Source organism: Pseudophryne corroboree, chromosome 9 (assembly GCF_028390025.1).
Source record: "Pseudophryne corroboree isolate aPseCor3 chromosome 9, aPseCor3.hap2, whole genome shotgun sequence".
Lineage (NCBI taxonomy): Eukaryota > Metazoa > Chordata > Amphibia > Anura > Myobatrachidae > Pseudophryne > Pseudophryne corroboree.
The window spans coordinates 343,254,562-343,272,740 of record NC_086452.1 but is presented as its reverse complement, the minus strand read 5'-3'; the positions used below and the strand labels follow the sequence as shown (position 1 = coordinate 343,272,740).

Genomic DNA, 18,179 nt, shown 5'->3' with positions numbered 1-18,179 from the left:
CAGAGGTTGTTCTTCCTCAGGCAACTAAGGAAGTTCAATATCCCACAGAAGCTCCTGCTCCTCTTCTACTCCGCGATTGTGGAGTCGGTACTGTGCTCCTCGATACTCGTATGGTACAGCTCCGCCAGCGCGAGGGACATATGCAGGCTCCAAAAGGTGGTCAGTACCGCAGAGAAGATCATCGGGGCCGACCTTCCCTCAGTCCAGGACCTGTACTTGTCCAGAGCTAAAAAGCGGGCAATGAAGATAGTAAAAGACCAGCTACACCCCGGCCACAGCATGTTTAACTTGCTTCCTTCAGGCAGGCGTTACAGGGCTGTCCCCGCCAGATCCACTAGAAGCCTCAAAAGTTTCTTTCCCCAAGCTGTCCGCCTGCTGAACTCCTGAACATTGACTGACTAGACGTACATGTAACTCACTTGTGTCCCTACGGTATACCTATCTGTGTAACTTTACTTGCCCCCCCCCCCACACACACACACACACACACACACACACACACACACCTGCTTACCTGTTACCTACTTGGCTGTTGTATAGCAAACCGAAGACAAATTCCTAGTATACGTAAGTATACCTGGCCAATAAAGCTGATTCTGATTCTGATTCTGATATTTGTGTGTATATGTGTATTTAAATGTGTATATTCATATTACAATTTATAATGAATGCTGAAGTAAAGTTATTCCTTTTCATGTGCTGGTCGCTCTGTTGAAAAAGCTCTACGTCAGCCGTGACAAGATGGTCTCAAATCCTCACGAGGAGTCCGAGTGTTTATTCTTTTCCCGCTGTGGATAGAATAAAGTGAAAGTCAACCCCTGTTCTGCACGGGGCCCTGTCACAAACGATTGTATACAGGAAGCTAAGTGATAGTTTAAGTATATGCTTTGATTATATTTGCATTACATGCGCATGGGGGAGTGCTTGTATTCAGAAATGGTCGGTTACCTTGTCATCCGATATAATTACCCTGGGGAGAGATGGGATACTCCTTAAGTTGGGTCTTATCAAGAACATTGCAGCATACTGCCGTGCGACTACAAGAGGTATGGGACTCTTGGGTTCGCAGGCCAATTTCATGGCGGTCCCGGCTAAGAGGGCAGTGTGGATTCACCAACGGAATGCTGAGGCTGACTCCGAGAAGTACTGGAGTATCTTCCCTATGAAGGTGAAACCTGGTTTGGGGATGGCTTTGTTAAGTTGAACTCGGCAGATACCACTGGTAAGTCTACCTTCTTGAGCTATGTTCCCTCACAACGGTTGGTGACGCATTTTTTGTAGGATGCAGTCATTTTAACCGGGTGGATACCGTTTTTTCCCCTTCTTTGCAGGTAGAGGAAGGTGAAAAGGTAAGAGGTCAGCAGCCTTTTCAAGTTCGCAGAAGCAGAAATCGTCCTCTGTTTCTACCACATCCACCGCATGTCGCTGGGTCTATCTTGCGGGAGCCCCCACCGGTGGGAACACGTCTAATACACTTCAGTCAGTCCCGGAATGGACATGGACCAGTGAGTGAAGAATAGAGTCCAAAGGGGGACATACCGGAGTTTCCAGATGATTCCCCTCACTGATTTTTCAAATAGATCTTACCGATTCTCCTCTGGACGCGGAGGTAGTATGCAACGCCATACAAGAGTTGGGTCAGAATCAGGACATTGTCCTGCTGTCCCTGTCGCACAAAAAAAACAAAAAAAAACTGTTATTCAAGCTTTTTCATGCTTCTGAGCCAGACAGCTCGGTCAGAACAATCCTCAAAAATTTCTACTTAAGAAGTTGAACTACAAGATGGAATCTCTCAGGGCAGGGATCTCCAATCTGTAAAAGAAGAAAGAGGGTTTAAGTGCATTAAGCTTAACTGAGTTTGCTATTCAGGATTGTCATTGCCATTTCATCGGAGTGATGGCAGTATGATGGTTTTCCTTCAATAGTAAAAGCCATTATTATTCTGTACTGGGACGCTCTCCTGACTACGGCGAGGTCAAGAAACAAGTGGTACAAATCGTTGTTTTCTCTGACAGTTCTTCAACACAGTGGTTGGCTCCTGAACTTGCAAGAATCACTGTTGATCCCAACGACATGGATGTCGGAGTTGGGAATAAGGTTAGGTACAAAACTGTTGAGAGTTTGTTTTTTCCAGTGGAAAGAGATCTGAGGATCCAGAGTTGGATCAAATTTGCAACAGTGTAAATCCATCAATACGTTCCGTTGATGAAGAAGATGGTTGCGGCCTACGAGGCCATTCGGTGAGCAGGTTAAATGCCAGAGCGGTTTTAGCGGGACAAGTTTGCCATGTGGTCCGGGTCTCACCTGCACATGCACCGGAAAGTAATCCTATTTTCCAGAACCAGAATATCTCTCCTGTGGTGGCTGCACAGTTCTCACCTCCTAGAGGGACGATGGTTTGGGATCCAGGATTAGATCCTGGTGTCCATGGATACAAGTCTCCGAGGCTGGGGAGCAGTCTTTCCAGTGGAAGAATTTCCAGGGAAAAAGGTCAAGCCGGGAAGCTTGTCTGCAATAAGCATTCTGGAATTAAGGGCTATTTACAACGGCCGTCTGCAAGCGGAACATCTTCTTCGCGATCTGCCCGTCTTAATTCAGTCGGACAACTTAACAGCAGTGGCGTAAGTAAACCGCTAGGGTGGAACGAAGAACAAAGCGGCAATGGCAGAAGCCACAAGAGTTTTCCGCTGGGCGGAAAGGCATGTAAACGCTCTACTAGCAGTCTTCATTCCGGGTGTAGACAACTGGGAAACAGACTTCCTCAGCAGACACGATATCCATCCAGGAGAGGGGGGTCTTCATCAAGTGGTTTTCACAAAAGTGACAAGTCTTTGGGGAATTCCTCAAATAGGCATGATGGCGTCTCGCCTCAACAAGAAGTTTCAGAGATATGGTCCCAGGTCATGGGACCCTAAAGCAATAGCGGTGGACGCCCTGGTGACACCGTGGGTGTTTCAGTCGGTCTATGTGTTCCCTCCATTTCCACTCTTTCCGAAGGGATAAAGATCATAAGAAGAACAAAGGTTCAGGCGATCCTCATTGTTCCGGACGGGCCAAGGAGGGCTTGCTATCCAGATCTTCAAGAATTACTCATCGAAGATCCCTGGTCTCTTCCTCTGCGGGAGGACCTGTTACAGCAAGGGCCGTGCGTGTATCAAGACTTACCGTGGCTGCGTTTGACGGCATGACGATTGAACGCCATATCCTAGCCCGAAAGGGTATTCCCAGTGGAGTCATTCCCACACTGCTTCAGGCTAGAAAAGAAGTAACGGCGATGCATTACCACCATATTTGGAGAAAATATGTCTTTGTGTGAATCCAGGAAAGCTCCAACGAAAATATTTCAGCTGGGGCGATTGCGCCATTTTTTGCAAGCAGGTGTGGATGCGGGCCTAAAGTTAGGCTCCATTAGTGTACAAATTTCGGCCTTATCTCTTTTCTTACAGAAAGAATTGGCCTCCCTTCCAGAAGTTCATACCTTCGTGAAGGGCGTGCTGCACATCCAACCTCCCTTTGTGCCCCCTGTGGCACCCTGAGATCTTACGTGGTGTTGCAATTCCTTCAGTCTCATTGGTTTGAACCATTGTGTAAGGTTGAGTTGAAATTCCTTACTTGGAAAAGTGGTCATGCTGTTGGCCTTGGCATCTGCAAGGCGGGTGTCTGAATTGGCGGCTTTGTCTCACAAAAGCCCCTATTTAATCTTCCATGCAGATAGAGCGGAGTTGAGAACTCGTCAGCAATTTCTGCCAAAAGTGGTTTCGTCGTTTCACGTAAACCAGCCTATTGTGGTGCCAGTGGCTACTGACGCCTTGGCGGAATCGAAGTTTTGCGATGTGGTCAGAGCTTTTACAATCTATGTCGCCAGAACAGCTCAGGTTAGGAAAACAGAGGCTCTGTTGTCCTGTGGGCTCCCAACAAGATTGGGGCTCCTGCTTCCAAGCAGACTATTGCACTCTGGATCGGTAATACGATTTAGCAGGCTCATTCTACGGCAGGATTGCCGTTACCGAAATCGGTGAAGGCCCATTCTACCAGAAAGGTGGGCTCATCTTGGGCGGCTGCCGAGGGGTCTCAGCATTACAGCTTTGCCGAGCTGCTATTTGGTCGGGATCAAACACCTTCGCAAAGTTTAAAAGTTTGATATCCTGGCTGTGGAGGACCTCTTGTTTGGTCAATCGGTGCTGCAGAGTCATCCGCACTCTCCCGCCCATTCTAGAGCTTTGGTATAAACCCCATGGTTCTTGAAGCATCCCCAGCATCCTCTAGGACGTATGAGAAAATAGGATTTTGATACCTACCGGTAAATCCTTTTCTCTCAGTCCGTAGAGGATGCTGGGCACCCGTCCCAGTGCGTACTGTATCTGCAGTCATTGGGTATGTTTACACACATGGGGGTATATTTACTAAAATTCGTATTTTTCCAAATGAGGTTAAAGTTCAAACACGAATGACATCGAAAGTGTAAATTTGCAACTTTTTGAATTTATTACGACTAATTTACTAAGCTGTCGTATTTTGCATTTTCGTGTTTTCCGATGTCGATGTCATTCGTATTTTTTGGCAGTGTTTTACGGGAGTGAATAGTAAAACACTGCCGACATTAACACATTGAATCTCGGCCGGATCTGTGAGATCCGTGCAGGGCTTCATTGGGCACCTTTCATTTAAAAAAAAAACTGTTAAAAATCTAAAAAAAAATAATGCGTGGGGTCCCCCCCCCCTAAGCAAAACCAGCCCGGGCTCTTTGAGCCGGTCCTGGTTGACAAAATATGGGGGGGGGGAATGACAGGGGTTCCCCCATATTTCATAAACCAGCACCGGGCTCTGCGCCTGGTCCTGGTTCCAAAAATACGGGGGACAAAAAGCGTAGGGGTCCCCCGTATTTCTGAAACCAGCACCGGGCTCCACTAGCCAGGTATATAATGCCACAGCCGGGGGACACTTTTATAGTGGTCCCTGCGGCCCTGGCATTACATACCCAACTAGTCACCCCTGGCCGGGGTACCCTGGAGGAGTGGGAACCCCTTAAATCAAGGGGTCCCCCCCTCCAGCCACCCAAGGGCCAGGGGTGAAGCCCGAGGCTGTCCCCCCATCCAAGGGCGGCAGATGGGGGGCTGATAGCCTTTTGTAAAAAATGTGAATATTGTTTTTAGTAGCAGTACTACAAGTCCCAGCAAGCCTCCCCCGCAAGCTGGTACTTGGAGAACCACAAGTACCAGCATGCTGAGGAAAACCGAACCCGCTGGTACCTGTAGTAGTACTACTACTAAAAAAATACCCCCAAAAAAACAGGACACACACACCATGAAAGTATAATTTTATTACATACATGCACACCTCCAAACATACATACTTACCTATGTTCACACGAGGCTCGGTCCTCTTCTCCATGTAGAATCCTTGGGGGACCTGTGAAAAAAATTATACTCACATAGGCCCTCATTCCGAGTTGTTCGCTCGCAAGCTGCTTTTAGCAGCTTTGCACACGCTAAGCCGCCACCTACTGGGAGTGAATCTTAGCTTATCAAAATTGCGAACGAAAGATTAGCCAAATTGCGAATAGACACTTCTTAGCAGTTTCTGAGTAGCTCCACACTTACTCGGCAACTGCGATCAGTTCAGTCAGTTTCGTTCCTGGTTTGACGTCACAAGCACTCCCAGCGTTCGGCCAAACACTCCTCCGTTTCTCCAGGCACTCCCGCGTTTTTCCCAGAAACTGTAGCGTTTTTTCGCACACACCCATAAAACGGCCAGTGTCCGCCCAGAAACACACACTTCCTGTCAATCACATTACGATCACCAGAACGAAGAAAAAACCTTGTAATGCCGTGAGTAAAATACCTAACTGCATAGCAAATTTACTTGGCGCAGTCGCACTGCGGACATTGCGCATGCGCATTAGCGACTAATTGCTCCGTTGCGAGAAAAATATAACGAGCGAACAACTCGGAATGACCCCCTAAATCCAGTGTAGATTCTGTCCTTTGTATAATCCACGTACTTGGCAAAACAATGAAACGGAAACCCGACCACGCACTGAAAGGGGTCCCATGTTTACACATGGGACCCCTTTCCCCGACTGCCAGGACCCCCCTGACTCCTGTCAAAGAGGGTCCCTTCAGCCAATCAGGAAGCGCCACGTCGTGGCACTCTCCTGATTGGCTGTGTGCTCCTGTAGTGTCTGTCAGGCTGCACACGGCAGAGATACAATGTAGCGCCTATGCGCTCCATTGTATCCAATGGTGGGAACTTTGCGGTCAGCGGTGAGGTTACTTTCGGTCAACCGCTGACCGCAAAGTTCCCACCAAAGGATACAATGGAGCGCATAGGCGCTACATTGTATCTCTGCCGTGTGCAGCCTGACCGACACTACAGGAGCACACAGCCAATCAGGAGAGTGCCACGACATGGCGCTCCCTGATTGGCTGAAGGGACCCTCTTTGACAGGAGTCAGGGGGGGGTCCTGGCAGTCGGGGAAAGGGGTCCCATGTGTAAACATGGGACCCCTTTCAGTGCGTGGTTGGGTTTCCGTTTTATTGTTTTGCCAAGTACGTGGATTATACAAAGGACAGAATCTACACAGGATTATGTGAGTATAATTTTTTTCACAGGTCCCCCAAGGATTCTACATGGAGAAGAGGACCGAGCCTCGTGTGAACATAGGTAAGTATGTATGTTTGGAGGTGTGCATGTATGTAATAAAATTATACTTTCATGGTGTGTGTGTCCTGTTTTTTGGGGGGGTATTTTTTTAGTAGTAGTACTACAGGTACCAGCAGGCCCGGTTTTCCTCCGCATGCTGGTACTTGTGGTTCTCCAAGTACCAGCTTGCGGGGGAGGCTTGCTGGGACTTGTAGTACTGCTACTAAAAACAATATTCACATTTTTTACAAAAGGCTATCAGCCCCCCATCCGCCGCCCTTAGATGGGGGGGACAGTCTCGGGCTTCACCCCTGGCCCTTGGGTGGCTGGAGGGGGAGACCCCTTGATTTAAGGGGTTCCCACTCCAGGGTACCCCAGCCAGGGGTGACTAGTTGGGTATGTAATGCCAGGGCCGCAGGGACCACTATAAAAGTGTCCCCCGGCTGTGGTATTATGTACCTGGCTAGTGGAGCCCGGTGCTGGTTTCAAAAATACGGGGGACCCCTACGCTTTTTGTCCCCCGTATTTTTGGAACCAGGACCAGGCGCAGAGCCCGGTGCTGGTTTATGAAATATGGGGGAACCCCTGTCATTTTTTTTCCCCATATTTTGTCAACCAGGACCGGCTCAAAGAGCCTGAGGCTGGTTTTGCTTAGGAGGGGGGACCCCACGCATTTTTTTTTTTAAATTAACACTTTCCCACCCCTTCCCAATGATAAACATGCACGGATCTCACGGATCCCTGCATGCCTATCCGAACACGGTAAAAAAAAGCAGGTCTATTTTAAAACTGCTTTTTTTTATGATATTTGTATTTATTCACGGCAGTGTTTGGCTATTGCCGGCAGTGTTTGTGAAATACAAATTTTAGTAAATGACCGAGTTCTATATAATAATAGGCGTATTTGACCGATGGTGTATTCATTCGTATTTTTTTTCTTGCACTTCAAAAAAAATATGAATGCCCTCATCACTGCCGAGATTTGTGCTTAGTAAATTCCCGAGATGACACTTTGAAGAAAAAACGCAAAATCGGTCAAAATCGGGAGCTTGGTAAATATACCCCATGGTGTGTTGTGTTTAAGTCAGCCCGTTGCTGACGATATTCAGGCCATAGCAGGTGTTATGTTGTTACTGGTTGTGTTTACACACATAGGTTGTGTTACATTTTATGTCAGCGTACTGCTGCATATTCTTCATGCCGTCGGCTGGTATTCTATTGAATGCCATGTTCTGCGGCATACTGGAGGTGTGAGCTGGTAAAATGCTCACCGTGGTTTAACAATAAATTCTTTCCTCGAAATGTCCGTCTCCCTGGTCACAGTTCCTATAACTGGAGTCTGGAGGAGGGGCATAGAGGGAGGAGCCAGTGCACACCAGTAGTCCTAATTCTTTCTTAGAGTGCCCTGTCTCCTGCGGAGCCCGTCTATACCCCATGGTTCTTGAAGCATCCTCTACAGACTAAGAGAAAAGGATTTACCGGTAGGTATCAAAATCCTATTATTTATTATTATACCTAAGTGGTGACACAGCTGATACGACAAACACACCCATCTTTGGTTATCTATTGAAAAAGATTCTATGTAAAGTGAATGTGTATTGGAGAATGTAAAACAGATACCTAAAAGTAAGCTCCTGGAAATATTTTTTACTTCACAGAATGTAGCAGACATTAAGAAGCTAAAGTCTGTGGGAATATGCACAGTGAAAGGAGTTCAGATGACCACTAAAAAGACCATGTGCAACATCAAAGGACTATCTGAGGCTAAAGTGGATAAAATAAAAGAGGCTGCAAACAAATTAATAGTGAGTTACATATAATTTAAAATGCACAAATGTTTTCTAGAATTTTATTAATAATGGGGAGCAGCGCGTTGTGGTTAATGGATCTTTTTCAACTTGGACTGAAGTGCTAAGTGGTGTGCCGCAAGGCTCAGTATTAGGACCGCTATTGTTCAATATTTTTATTAACGACCTAACAGAAGGTCCAGAGAGCATGGTGTCAATTTTTGCAGATGATACCAAATTGTGTAAAGTTATAAATGCGGAGGGGGATGCTGAGTCGCTTCAGAACGACTTAGTTAAATTAGAAGCTTGGGCAGCGAAATGGAGAATGCGCTTCAATACAGACAAGTGTAAGGTAATGCACTGTGGTAACAAGAACAAAAATAACACCTACCTACTAAATGGGGTAAAATTAGGGGATTCTGTACTGGAAAAGGACTTAGGCTAAAAAGATATTAGCGTACATAAAATGGGGAATTGATGCTGGGGACAGAGTATTATACTCCCGTTATATAAATCACTTGTGAGGCCACACCTTGAATACTGTGTACAATTCTGGGCGGTATCCGGACTCCAGGTCGACAACAAAAAGGTCGACACACCTTACGTCGACACCAATTGGTCGACACACCTTGGGTCGACATGGACAAAAGGTCGACATGGACAAGGTCGACATGGAAAAAGGTCGACATGAGTTTTCAAATTTTTTTTCTTTTTTGGAACCTTTTCATACTTAACGATCCACGTGGACGACGATTGGAATGGTAATCTGTGTCGAGCGGAGCGGAGCGAAGGCACCATGCCCGAAGCATGGCGAGTGAAGCGAGCCATGCGAGGGGACGCGGTGCACTAATTGGGGTTCCCGGTCACTCTACAAAGAAAACGACCCCAAAAAAACATAAACTCATGTCGACCTTTTTCCATGTCGACCTTGTTCCTGTCGACCTTTTGTCCATGGCGACCTTTTGTCCATGTCGACCTAAGGTGTGTCGACCAATTGGCATCGATCTAAGGTGTGTCGACTTTTTTGTTATCGACCTGGAGTCCCAGACCCATTCTGGGCACCTTACTACAAAAAGGATATCCTGGAGCTAGAAAAGGTACAAAGGCGGGCGACCAAACTAATTAAGGGTATGGAGACGCTGGAATACGAGGAAAGGCTTGCAAGACTAGGCATGTTTACACTGGAAAAGAGGAGATTAAGAGGGGACATGATCAACATTTACAAATATATAAGGGGACAATATACAGATCTTGCGCAGGACCTGTTTTTGGTTAGATCAACACAGAGAACTAGTGGACACTCGCTCAGGTTAGAGGAGAGGAGATTCCGCACAATACGGCTTAAAGGCTTTTTTACGGTAAGGACAATACGTGTTTGGAATTCCCTGCCTGAGGGAGTTGTAATGGCCGACTCAGTCAACACCTTTAAGAATGGGTTAGATAAATTCCTAATGGATAAGGATATCTAGGGTTACAGGGCATAGTCACGCACTGTGGTTATTATAAAAAAAGAGGGATAAAACGTAACGGCAGACATCAGCATCAGTCAAAATTTTATACAAAAGAATTGTGCATAGGAGACCACGAATAGGTTGAACTCGATGGACAATTGTCTTTTTTCAACCTTAGATACTATGTTACTATGTATTACAAATAGGAATGCTAAAAACTAAAGCAATGGGCTTTAACCTTTCACTGCTGATGCAGGGTCTGTGAGACTCAGGGCCATAACTAGGTGTGTGCCGATGGTGCCTTGCCCACAGCGCAAATGCACAAATGCACCATCTGGCAGCACACACCCCCGTATGGCCGTCATGTCCAGTGAGTCAGTACTGAAAGGTCTCTGCAAGGGACGGGGAGCGGTGCCACAGGCGCTATGTGGCAGCACCCCCCCCCTTTCCGTTATCCGTCACTAAGAACCACCTCTGCAAGGGAATGGGAGCATTACCGCAGGCGACATGAGTGTCTGCGAGTCCCTGTGGAAGCCCTGGATGCCAGATCGCCCCAGCTGCCTGTCTCCAGCTGCCGCCTCTGCAAGGAACGGGGAGTGGTGCTGCAGGCAGCAGTACACACCCCTCATCCCGTTATTCCGTCACTGAGACCTGCCGTCTGTGCAAGGTAGTGGGAGCGCTACCGCAGGCAGCAGCTCCCGGTGTGTATCCCTGCGGAAGCCATGGATGCCGGATTGCCCCCCCAGGTGACAGACACACACACACTGTGTAAAAAAGGGGGACTCTGCCTGCCTAATGTCTAAAAAAAAGGGGGACTCTGCTGCCGTAATGTGTATAAAGGGGACTCTGCTACCGTAAAGTGTAAAAAAAAAGGGGGACTCTGCTACCGTAATGTGTAAAAAAAGGTGGATTTTTCCTGCTTAATGTGTAAAAGGGGATTCTGCCTGCCGTACTGTGTAAAAAAGAGCTCTGTGGCCACGCCCCTTCCCCATGAAGCAGCGCACCTATATTTCTTTTTCATCCACTAGGGGTCACTGGAGTACTCTTGGGATATGGATGGGGCATTAGCAGGGATAGGCACATTTAAATATTTAAATTAGTAACCCTCCACGCCCTCCATACTCGCAAGAAGCCTCAGTGTTTATTTTATGCCTCACCGGGATGACACACATGGAGAGTTCTCCACACTTTACTTCTATTTTCTCTGACGTCCTAGTGGATGCTGGGGACTCCGTAAGGACCATGGGGAATAGATGGCTCCGCAGGAGACTGGGCACATCTAAAGAAAGCTTTAGGACTATCTGGTGTGCACTGGCTCCTCCCCCTATGACCCTCCCCCAAGCCTCAGTTAGATTTCTGTGCCCGGCTGAGCTGGATGCACACTAGGGGCTCTCCTGAGCTCCTAGGAAGAAAGTATATGTTAGGCTTTTTATTTCCAGTGAGACCTGCTGGCAACAGGCTCACTGCACCGAGGGACTAAGGGGAGAAGAAGCGAACCTACCTAAGTGGTGGTAGCTTGGGCTTCTTAGGCTACTGGACACCATTAGCTCCAGAGGGATTGAACACAGGACCCGACCTCGCCGTCCGTCCCCCTTACAGAGCCAGAAGCAAGAAGGTGGTCCGGAAAATCGGCGGCTGAAGACTTCTGTCTTCTCCAAGGTAGCGCACAGCACTGCAGCTGTGCGCCATTGCTCCTCATGCACACCACACACTGCGGTCACTGATGGGTGCAGGGCGCTGGGGGGGGGGCGCCCTGAGCAGCAATATTAACACCTTGGCTCGCGAACTGACACCATATATAGCCCCAGGGGCTATATAGGTGTTTATTAACCCCTGCCAGAACTTTTACAATAGCGGGAGAAAGCCCACCAAAAAAGGGGCGGAGCCATCTCCCTCAGCACACTAGCGCCATTTTCCCTCACAGCTCTGCTGGAGGGATCGCTCCCTGGCTCTCCCCTGCAGTCCTGCACTACAGAAAAGGGTTAAAAAGAGAGGGGGGGGCACAAATTAGGCACAGTATATATATATATATTATGCAGCTATAAGGGAAAACACTCTCTATAGGTGATATCCCTGTGATATATAGCGCTCTGGCGTGTGCTGGCATACTCTCCCTCTGTCTCCCCAAAGGGCTTTGTGGGGTCCTGTCCTCTGTCAGAGCATTCCCTGTGTATGTGCTGTGTGTCGGTACTGCTGTGTCGACATGTATGATGAGGATAATGATGTGGAGGCGGAGCAAATGCCTGTGAATGGGATGTCATCCCCTGCGGGGTCGACACCGGTGTGGATGGACTTATGGAAGGAATTACGTGACACTGTCAACTCCTTACATAAAAGGTTTGACGACATAGGACAGCCGGCTGCTTAGCTTGTGCCTGTCCAAGCGTCTCACATGTCATCAGGGGCTCTAAAACGCCCGCTACCTCAGATGGCAGACACAGATGTTGACACGGATACCGACTCCAGTGTCGACGACGATGAGACTAGTGTACCTTCCAATAGAGCCACCCGTTACATGATTGAGGCAATTAAAAATGTATTACACATTTCTGATAATACCCCAGATACCACAAAAAAAAGGGTATTATGTTTGGTGACAGAAAACTACCAGTAGTTTTCCTGCATCTGAGGAATTGATATGAGGTGTGTGAGGAAGCGTGGACTTCCCCCGATAAGAAATTGATAATTTCTAAGCAGCGTACCCTTTTCCGCCAGAGGATAGGTCACGTTGGGAAATAACCCCTAGGGTAGATAAAGCGGTTACACGCTTATTAAAAAAGGTGGCACTACCGTCACGGATACGGCCGCCCTGAAGGACCTGCTGATAGAAAGCAGAAAACTACCCTTAAAGCTATATACACACACACGGGCATTATATTGAGACCTGCTATTGCCTCGGCATGGATGTGCAGTGCGGCAGCTGCGTGGTCAGATTCCCTGTCGGATAATATTTATACTATAGATAGGGACAATATTTTGCTGAAAATAGAGCATATAAAAGACGCTGTCTTATATATGCGTGATGCACAGAGGGATATTTGCAGACTGGCATCACTAATAAGCGCTATGTAAAACCATTGCCGCCAGACGGGGGTTATGGACTCGGCAATGGTCGGGCGATGCCGATTCAAAACGGCACATGGAAGTTTGCCCTAGAAGGGGGTGGAACTGTTTGGGGATGGTCTTTCAGACCTCGTTTCCACAGCTACGGCTGGGAAATCAAAAATTTTGCCACAAGCTACCCCACAGCAAAAGTAAGCACTGTATTATCAGGTACAGTCCCTTCGGCCCCAGAAAAGTAGAGGGCTAGAGGCTCATCTTCTCTGCCAAGAGGAAAAGGTAGAGGGAAAAAGCTGCAGCACACAGCTAGTTCCCGGGAGCAGAAGTCCTCCCCTGCGTCCGGTAAGTCCACAGCATGACGCTGGGGCTGCTCAGGCGGACCCGGGTACGGTGGGGGCCCGTCTCAGAAATTTCAGCGCACAGTGGGCTCTCTCACAGGTGGATCCCTGGGTTCTTCAAACAGTATCTCAGAGGTACAGGCTGGAATTCGAGACGTCTCCCCCCCCGCCGTTTCCTAAAATCTGCCTTACCGGCAACTCCCTCTGCCAGGGAGGCAGTGTTGGTGGCTATCCCAAAAACTGTATTCACAGCAAGTGATTATCAAGGTACCCCTCCTTCAACAGGAAAAGGGTTACTTTTCCACAATGTTTGTGGTACCGAAACCGGACGGTTCGGTGAGACCCATCTTAAATTTAAAATCCTTGAACACATATAACAAAAGATTCAAGTTCAAGATGGAATCGCTCAGGGCGATTATTGCGATCCTGGACGAGGGGGATTACAGGGTCTCTCTGGACATCAAGGATACTTACCTGCATGTCCCCATTTACCCTCCTCACCAGGAGTACCTCAAGATTGTGGTACCGGACTGTCACTATCAGTTCCAGACGCTGCCGTTTGGATTATCCACGGCACCGAGGGTCTTTACCATGGGTAATGACCGAAATGATGATACTCCTTCGCAAGAAGGGAGTTTTAATTATCCCGTACTTGGACGATCTCCTGATAAAGGCGAGGTCCAAGGAACAGTTGGTAAGGGGGTAGCACTTTCTCGGGAAGTGCTGCAACAGCAGGACTGGATTCTCAATTCCAAAGTCACAGCTGGTCCCGACGACACGTCTTCTGTTCCTGGGAATGATTCTGGAAACAGACCAGAAAAAAGTGTTTCTTCCAATGGAAAAAGCCGAGGAGTTGTCATCTCTAGTCAGAAACCTCCTAAGACCGGGACAGGTGTCGGTACATCAATGCACACGAGTCCTGGGAAAAATGGTAGCTTCGTACGAAGCAATTCCATTCGGAAAGTCCCAAACAAGGATTTTCCAGTGGGACCTGTTGGACAAATGGTCCGGGTCCCATCTCCAGATACAGCAGCGGATAACCCGGTCGGCAAGAACCAGGGTGTCGCTGCGGTGGTGGCTGCAGAGGCTTCATCTACTAGAGGGCCGCAGATTCGGAATACAGGACTGGGTCCTGGGGACCACGGATGCCAGCCTTCGGGGCTGGGGTGCAGTCACACAGGGAATAAAAGTTTTCACTTAACATAAATTTTCTGGAGATAATAATAATAATAATAATAATTTTATTTATAATAGCGCTCTTTCTCCAATAGGACTCAAGGCGCTTAACAGATACACAGCATAATATAGTACAGAAAAATAATGAAGTACATTTTTCATAAAATACAGAAGCATGAAGATACTAAAAGAGACACTATGGAAATGCTTGAGTAAACAGGAAAGTCTTGAGTCTACTTTTGAAGGATTCTATAGTTGGGGCCTCTCGCACTGTGCTGGGAAGTGAGTTCCATAGAGTCGGAGCCGCATGACTAAAAGCTCGACCCCCAGATGAATTACGGTAGATTCTAGGTACTGCTAAAAGTCCTTCATCTACAGATCGCAGTAATCGAGTGGGGCAGTATGGGATCAGAAGCTGTTTCAGGTACCTTGGGCCTTGGTCATGTAATGCTTTGAAACTCAGTAAGCCAATCTTGAAGAGGATTCGCCATCTTACAGGCAGCCAGTGAAGGGAGTAGAGGATGGGTGTTATGTGGCTGGAACGGGGCTGGTTGGTTAACAGCCTGGCAGCTGTGTTTTGCACCAGCTGTAAGCGTTGCAATTCTTTTGCTGGTAGACCAAGGTAGAGGGCATTACAGTAGTCTAATCGAGATGATACAAATGCATGTATGACTTTTGGCATATCATCTGAGGAATTAAGTGCTTGATTCTGGCTATGTTCCTCAGGTGAAAGAATGAGGATTTGATTGTGGCTGATATCTGATGTTTAAGTGTCAAGCCATCATCCAGGACAACGCCAAGATTCCGCACATGATCACTGGTCTGTAATTCTGAATCCCCGAGTGTAAGTCCAGTTGGTTGGCTATGCTGCAGTCTTGTCCTTTGATGTTGCGGTCGTATCATAAGGACCTCTGTTTTATCCGGGTTCAGTCGCAGCCAACTGGCGCTCATCCACTCCTGTAGTTCAGCTAGACAGCCATTCAGGGTTGCTACTGGGTTATCAGTGCCCGGAGCAAAGGACAAGTACAGTTGTGTATCATCTGCATAGCAGTGGTAGACCAGGCCATGGCGCCTGATTATTTCGCCCAATGGGAGCATGTATACTGCAAAAAGCATGGGGGATAGTATAGAACCTTGTGGGACACCACATGGCAATGGCACTGGTGGTGATGAGTATAATCCAGATGATACTCTCTGTGACCTGCCTGTGAGAAATGATTTGAACCAGTTTAGGACTGTGCCATCCAGACCACAGAAGTGTATCAGTCGCTCAATCAGAAGCCCGTGGTCCACGGTATCAAATGCTGCCGAGAGATCCAGAAGGATTAATATTGAACAGTCACCTCTGTCTTTTGCCATCAGAAGATCATTTAACACACACACCAGGGCTGTTTCAGTGCTATGTCTTCTCCTGAATCCTGATTGAAATGGATCATAGATATCATGGGTTGTCAGGCGAGTTTCCAGTTGATTTGCAACCACTTTCTCAATAACCTTTCCTAGGAAAGGAAGGTTTGATACCGGTCTGTAGTTGGACATGCAGTCGGGATCTAAATTAGGTTTTTTAAGAAGTGGTCTAACAATTGCTTCCTTTAGGGGTCCAGGAAAAATGCCTGTCTGCAAAGAGCATTGAACAATTTTTGCAAAGACAGGACCGATTATATCCGTACAACCTATTAGAAGCTTGGTTGAGGCTGGGTCCAGACCACAGGTGGTGGGACGCAAAATCCGAGCAATTTCAGCAGTGTCCTTTACATCTACTGGGTCAAAGCTGGTCCATGAAGGCAGGTAGCTTATATTGGCAGGCTTTGTAGTTTGGCTCTCCTTTGATGGCACTGTGGATATTCCAGCCCGGATGGTGGATATTTTATCTGCAAAGAAGTTTGCAAACTCGTTGCATCTTGCTTGGGAAAGGGTCTCATCAGTCTGCAGGCATGCTGGCTTGCAAAGCATCTCCACTGTGCGGAAAAGTTGAGCTGGCCTATTGTTTGCTGCTGTGATCTCATTTGACAGGAACTGTGATTTCTTGCGAGTGATTGTCGATTGATATTCTTCGTTATGCTTTATTAGTTTTATTTTGTCATCCACTAGGTTAGTCTTCCTCCATCGTCTTTCCAGTCTACGCCCCCTTTTCTTGAGCTCACTAACACTGTTGTCGTACCATGGAGCTTGACGATGTGGTTTACGAGGTCTTATACGCACAGGGGCGATAATATCAATTGCAGCCTTAACATCCCTATTATAATAACGGACTAGGGAACAGGGATCTTCACAGGCACCCAGTATAGCAGAGAGATCCATATTTGCTGCAAGAGCCTGGGGAGTCATACCCCTCCTTGGACGGTACTTGGTCAACTCCACGGGCAGAGATCTTATTTGAGGGGTAGCAACTGAGAACCAGAGGGAGTAGTGGTCTGACCAGATGACTGGGTTTATTTTTAGGTCAGTGACTTCTAATCCAATCTGAAAGACAAGATCAAGAGTGTGACCACTTTTATGTGTGGCAGAGGGAATTATCTGTGTGAAGCCCAGACCATTCATTGTGCACAGGAGGTCTTGGCCAAGGCGTGAGAGCTCATCATCCACCCATGCATTGAAATCCCCGAGGATGAGCCATCTTTGATGTTCCAGAACCAGGCCAGCAACAGTGTCTGCAATTTCTTGTAGAAATATCTTTCCATCTCCAGGTGGCCGGTAGATGAGAAGTACTCTGAAACCTAATCCTGTCGAACTCTGGGCAGCAATGCACTCAAATGAGCGAGTAGTTTCAATAGGGTGGACCCTAAGTTTAAGTTCATTTTTGAAGCAGATAGCCACCCCGCCACCCCTGCGGTCCAGTCTTGGGTTGTGGATGACAGAGTAGTTTGTTGGTACCGCAGCCTCTAATATAGGTGCTGCATTTTCATCTAGCCAGGTCTCTGTAATACAGGCTAGATCTGCAGATTCAATAAGGTCAGCAATTGTTGCAGTCTTGTTTCTTATAGATCTGGCATTACAAAGGACTGACCTGATTGGGCATACCAGAGGGCCTTCCGTTTTCTTTATGTTAATTGCAGGAGCTCTGGGTATGGGGGTCACAAAGCGAGAGTTGACAGTTCTGTCCTTCCAAACATAGGGCCGTCTTTTGGGTATTACTTCTATTTGATTGTTCTTTGTGTATGGGGGTGAGCAGGTGGGCAAAGGACGTAGATGGTTACCGGAGGAAATAAGTTTCCTGCCTGCTCGCTTCCCACGAATGCGCCTGTTTTTTCTTTTAAAGATAAGAGCCATTTACAAGGCCCTAAGCAAAACAAGGCCCCTGCTTCGCCAGCCGTACTGATCCAATCAGACAACATCACGGCGCTCGCCCATGTAAACAGGCAGGGCGGCACAAGAAGCAGGAGGGCGATGGCAGAAGCCACAAGGATTCCCCGTTGGGCGGAAAATCATGTGGTAGCACTGGCAGCAGTGTTCATTCCGGGAGTGGACAACTGGGAAGCAGACTTCCGCAGCAGACTCCACCCGGGAGAATAGGGACTTCATCCAGAAGTCTTCCAAATGCTGGTAAACCGTTGGGAAAGACCACAGGTGGACATGATGGCGTCCCGCCTCAATAAAAAAGATATTGCGCCAGGTCAAGGGAACCTCAGGCGATCGCTGTGGACGCTCTAGTGACACCGCGGGTGTACCAGTCGGTTTATGTGTTCCCTCCTCTCCCTCTCATACCCAAGGTACTGAGGATAATA

The 18,179-nt window shown here is 47.7% G+C and overlaps 1 protein-coding gene across 5 annotated transcripts in view; it reads left to right on the top strand.

The window, feature by feature from the left end:
• DMC1 (DNA meiotic recombinase 1) overlaps window positions 1–18,179 on the top strand; it is a 465,896-nt gene that overhangs the window by 237,494 nt on the left and 210,223 nt on the right. For all 5 annotated transcript variants that reach the window (XM_063938805.1, XM_063938803.1, XM_063938804.1 and 2 more), the window contains exon 4: window positions 8,301–8,447. In XM_063938805.1, coding sequence (XP_063794875.1) covers window positions 8,301–8,447 — 147 coding nt within the window. The remainder of the gene's footprint in view (window positions 1–8,300; window positions 8,448–18,179) is intronic.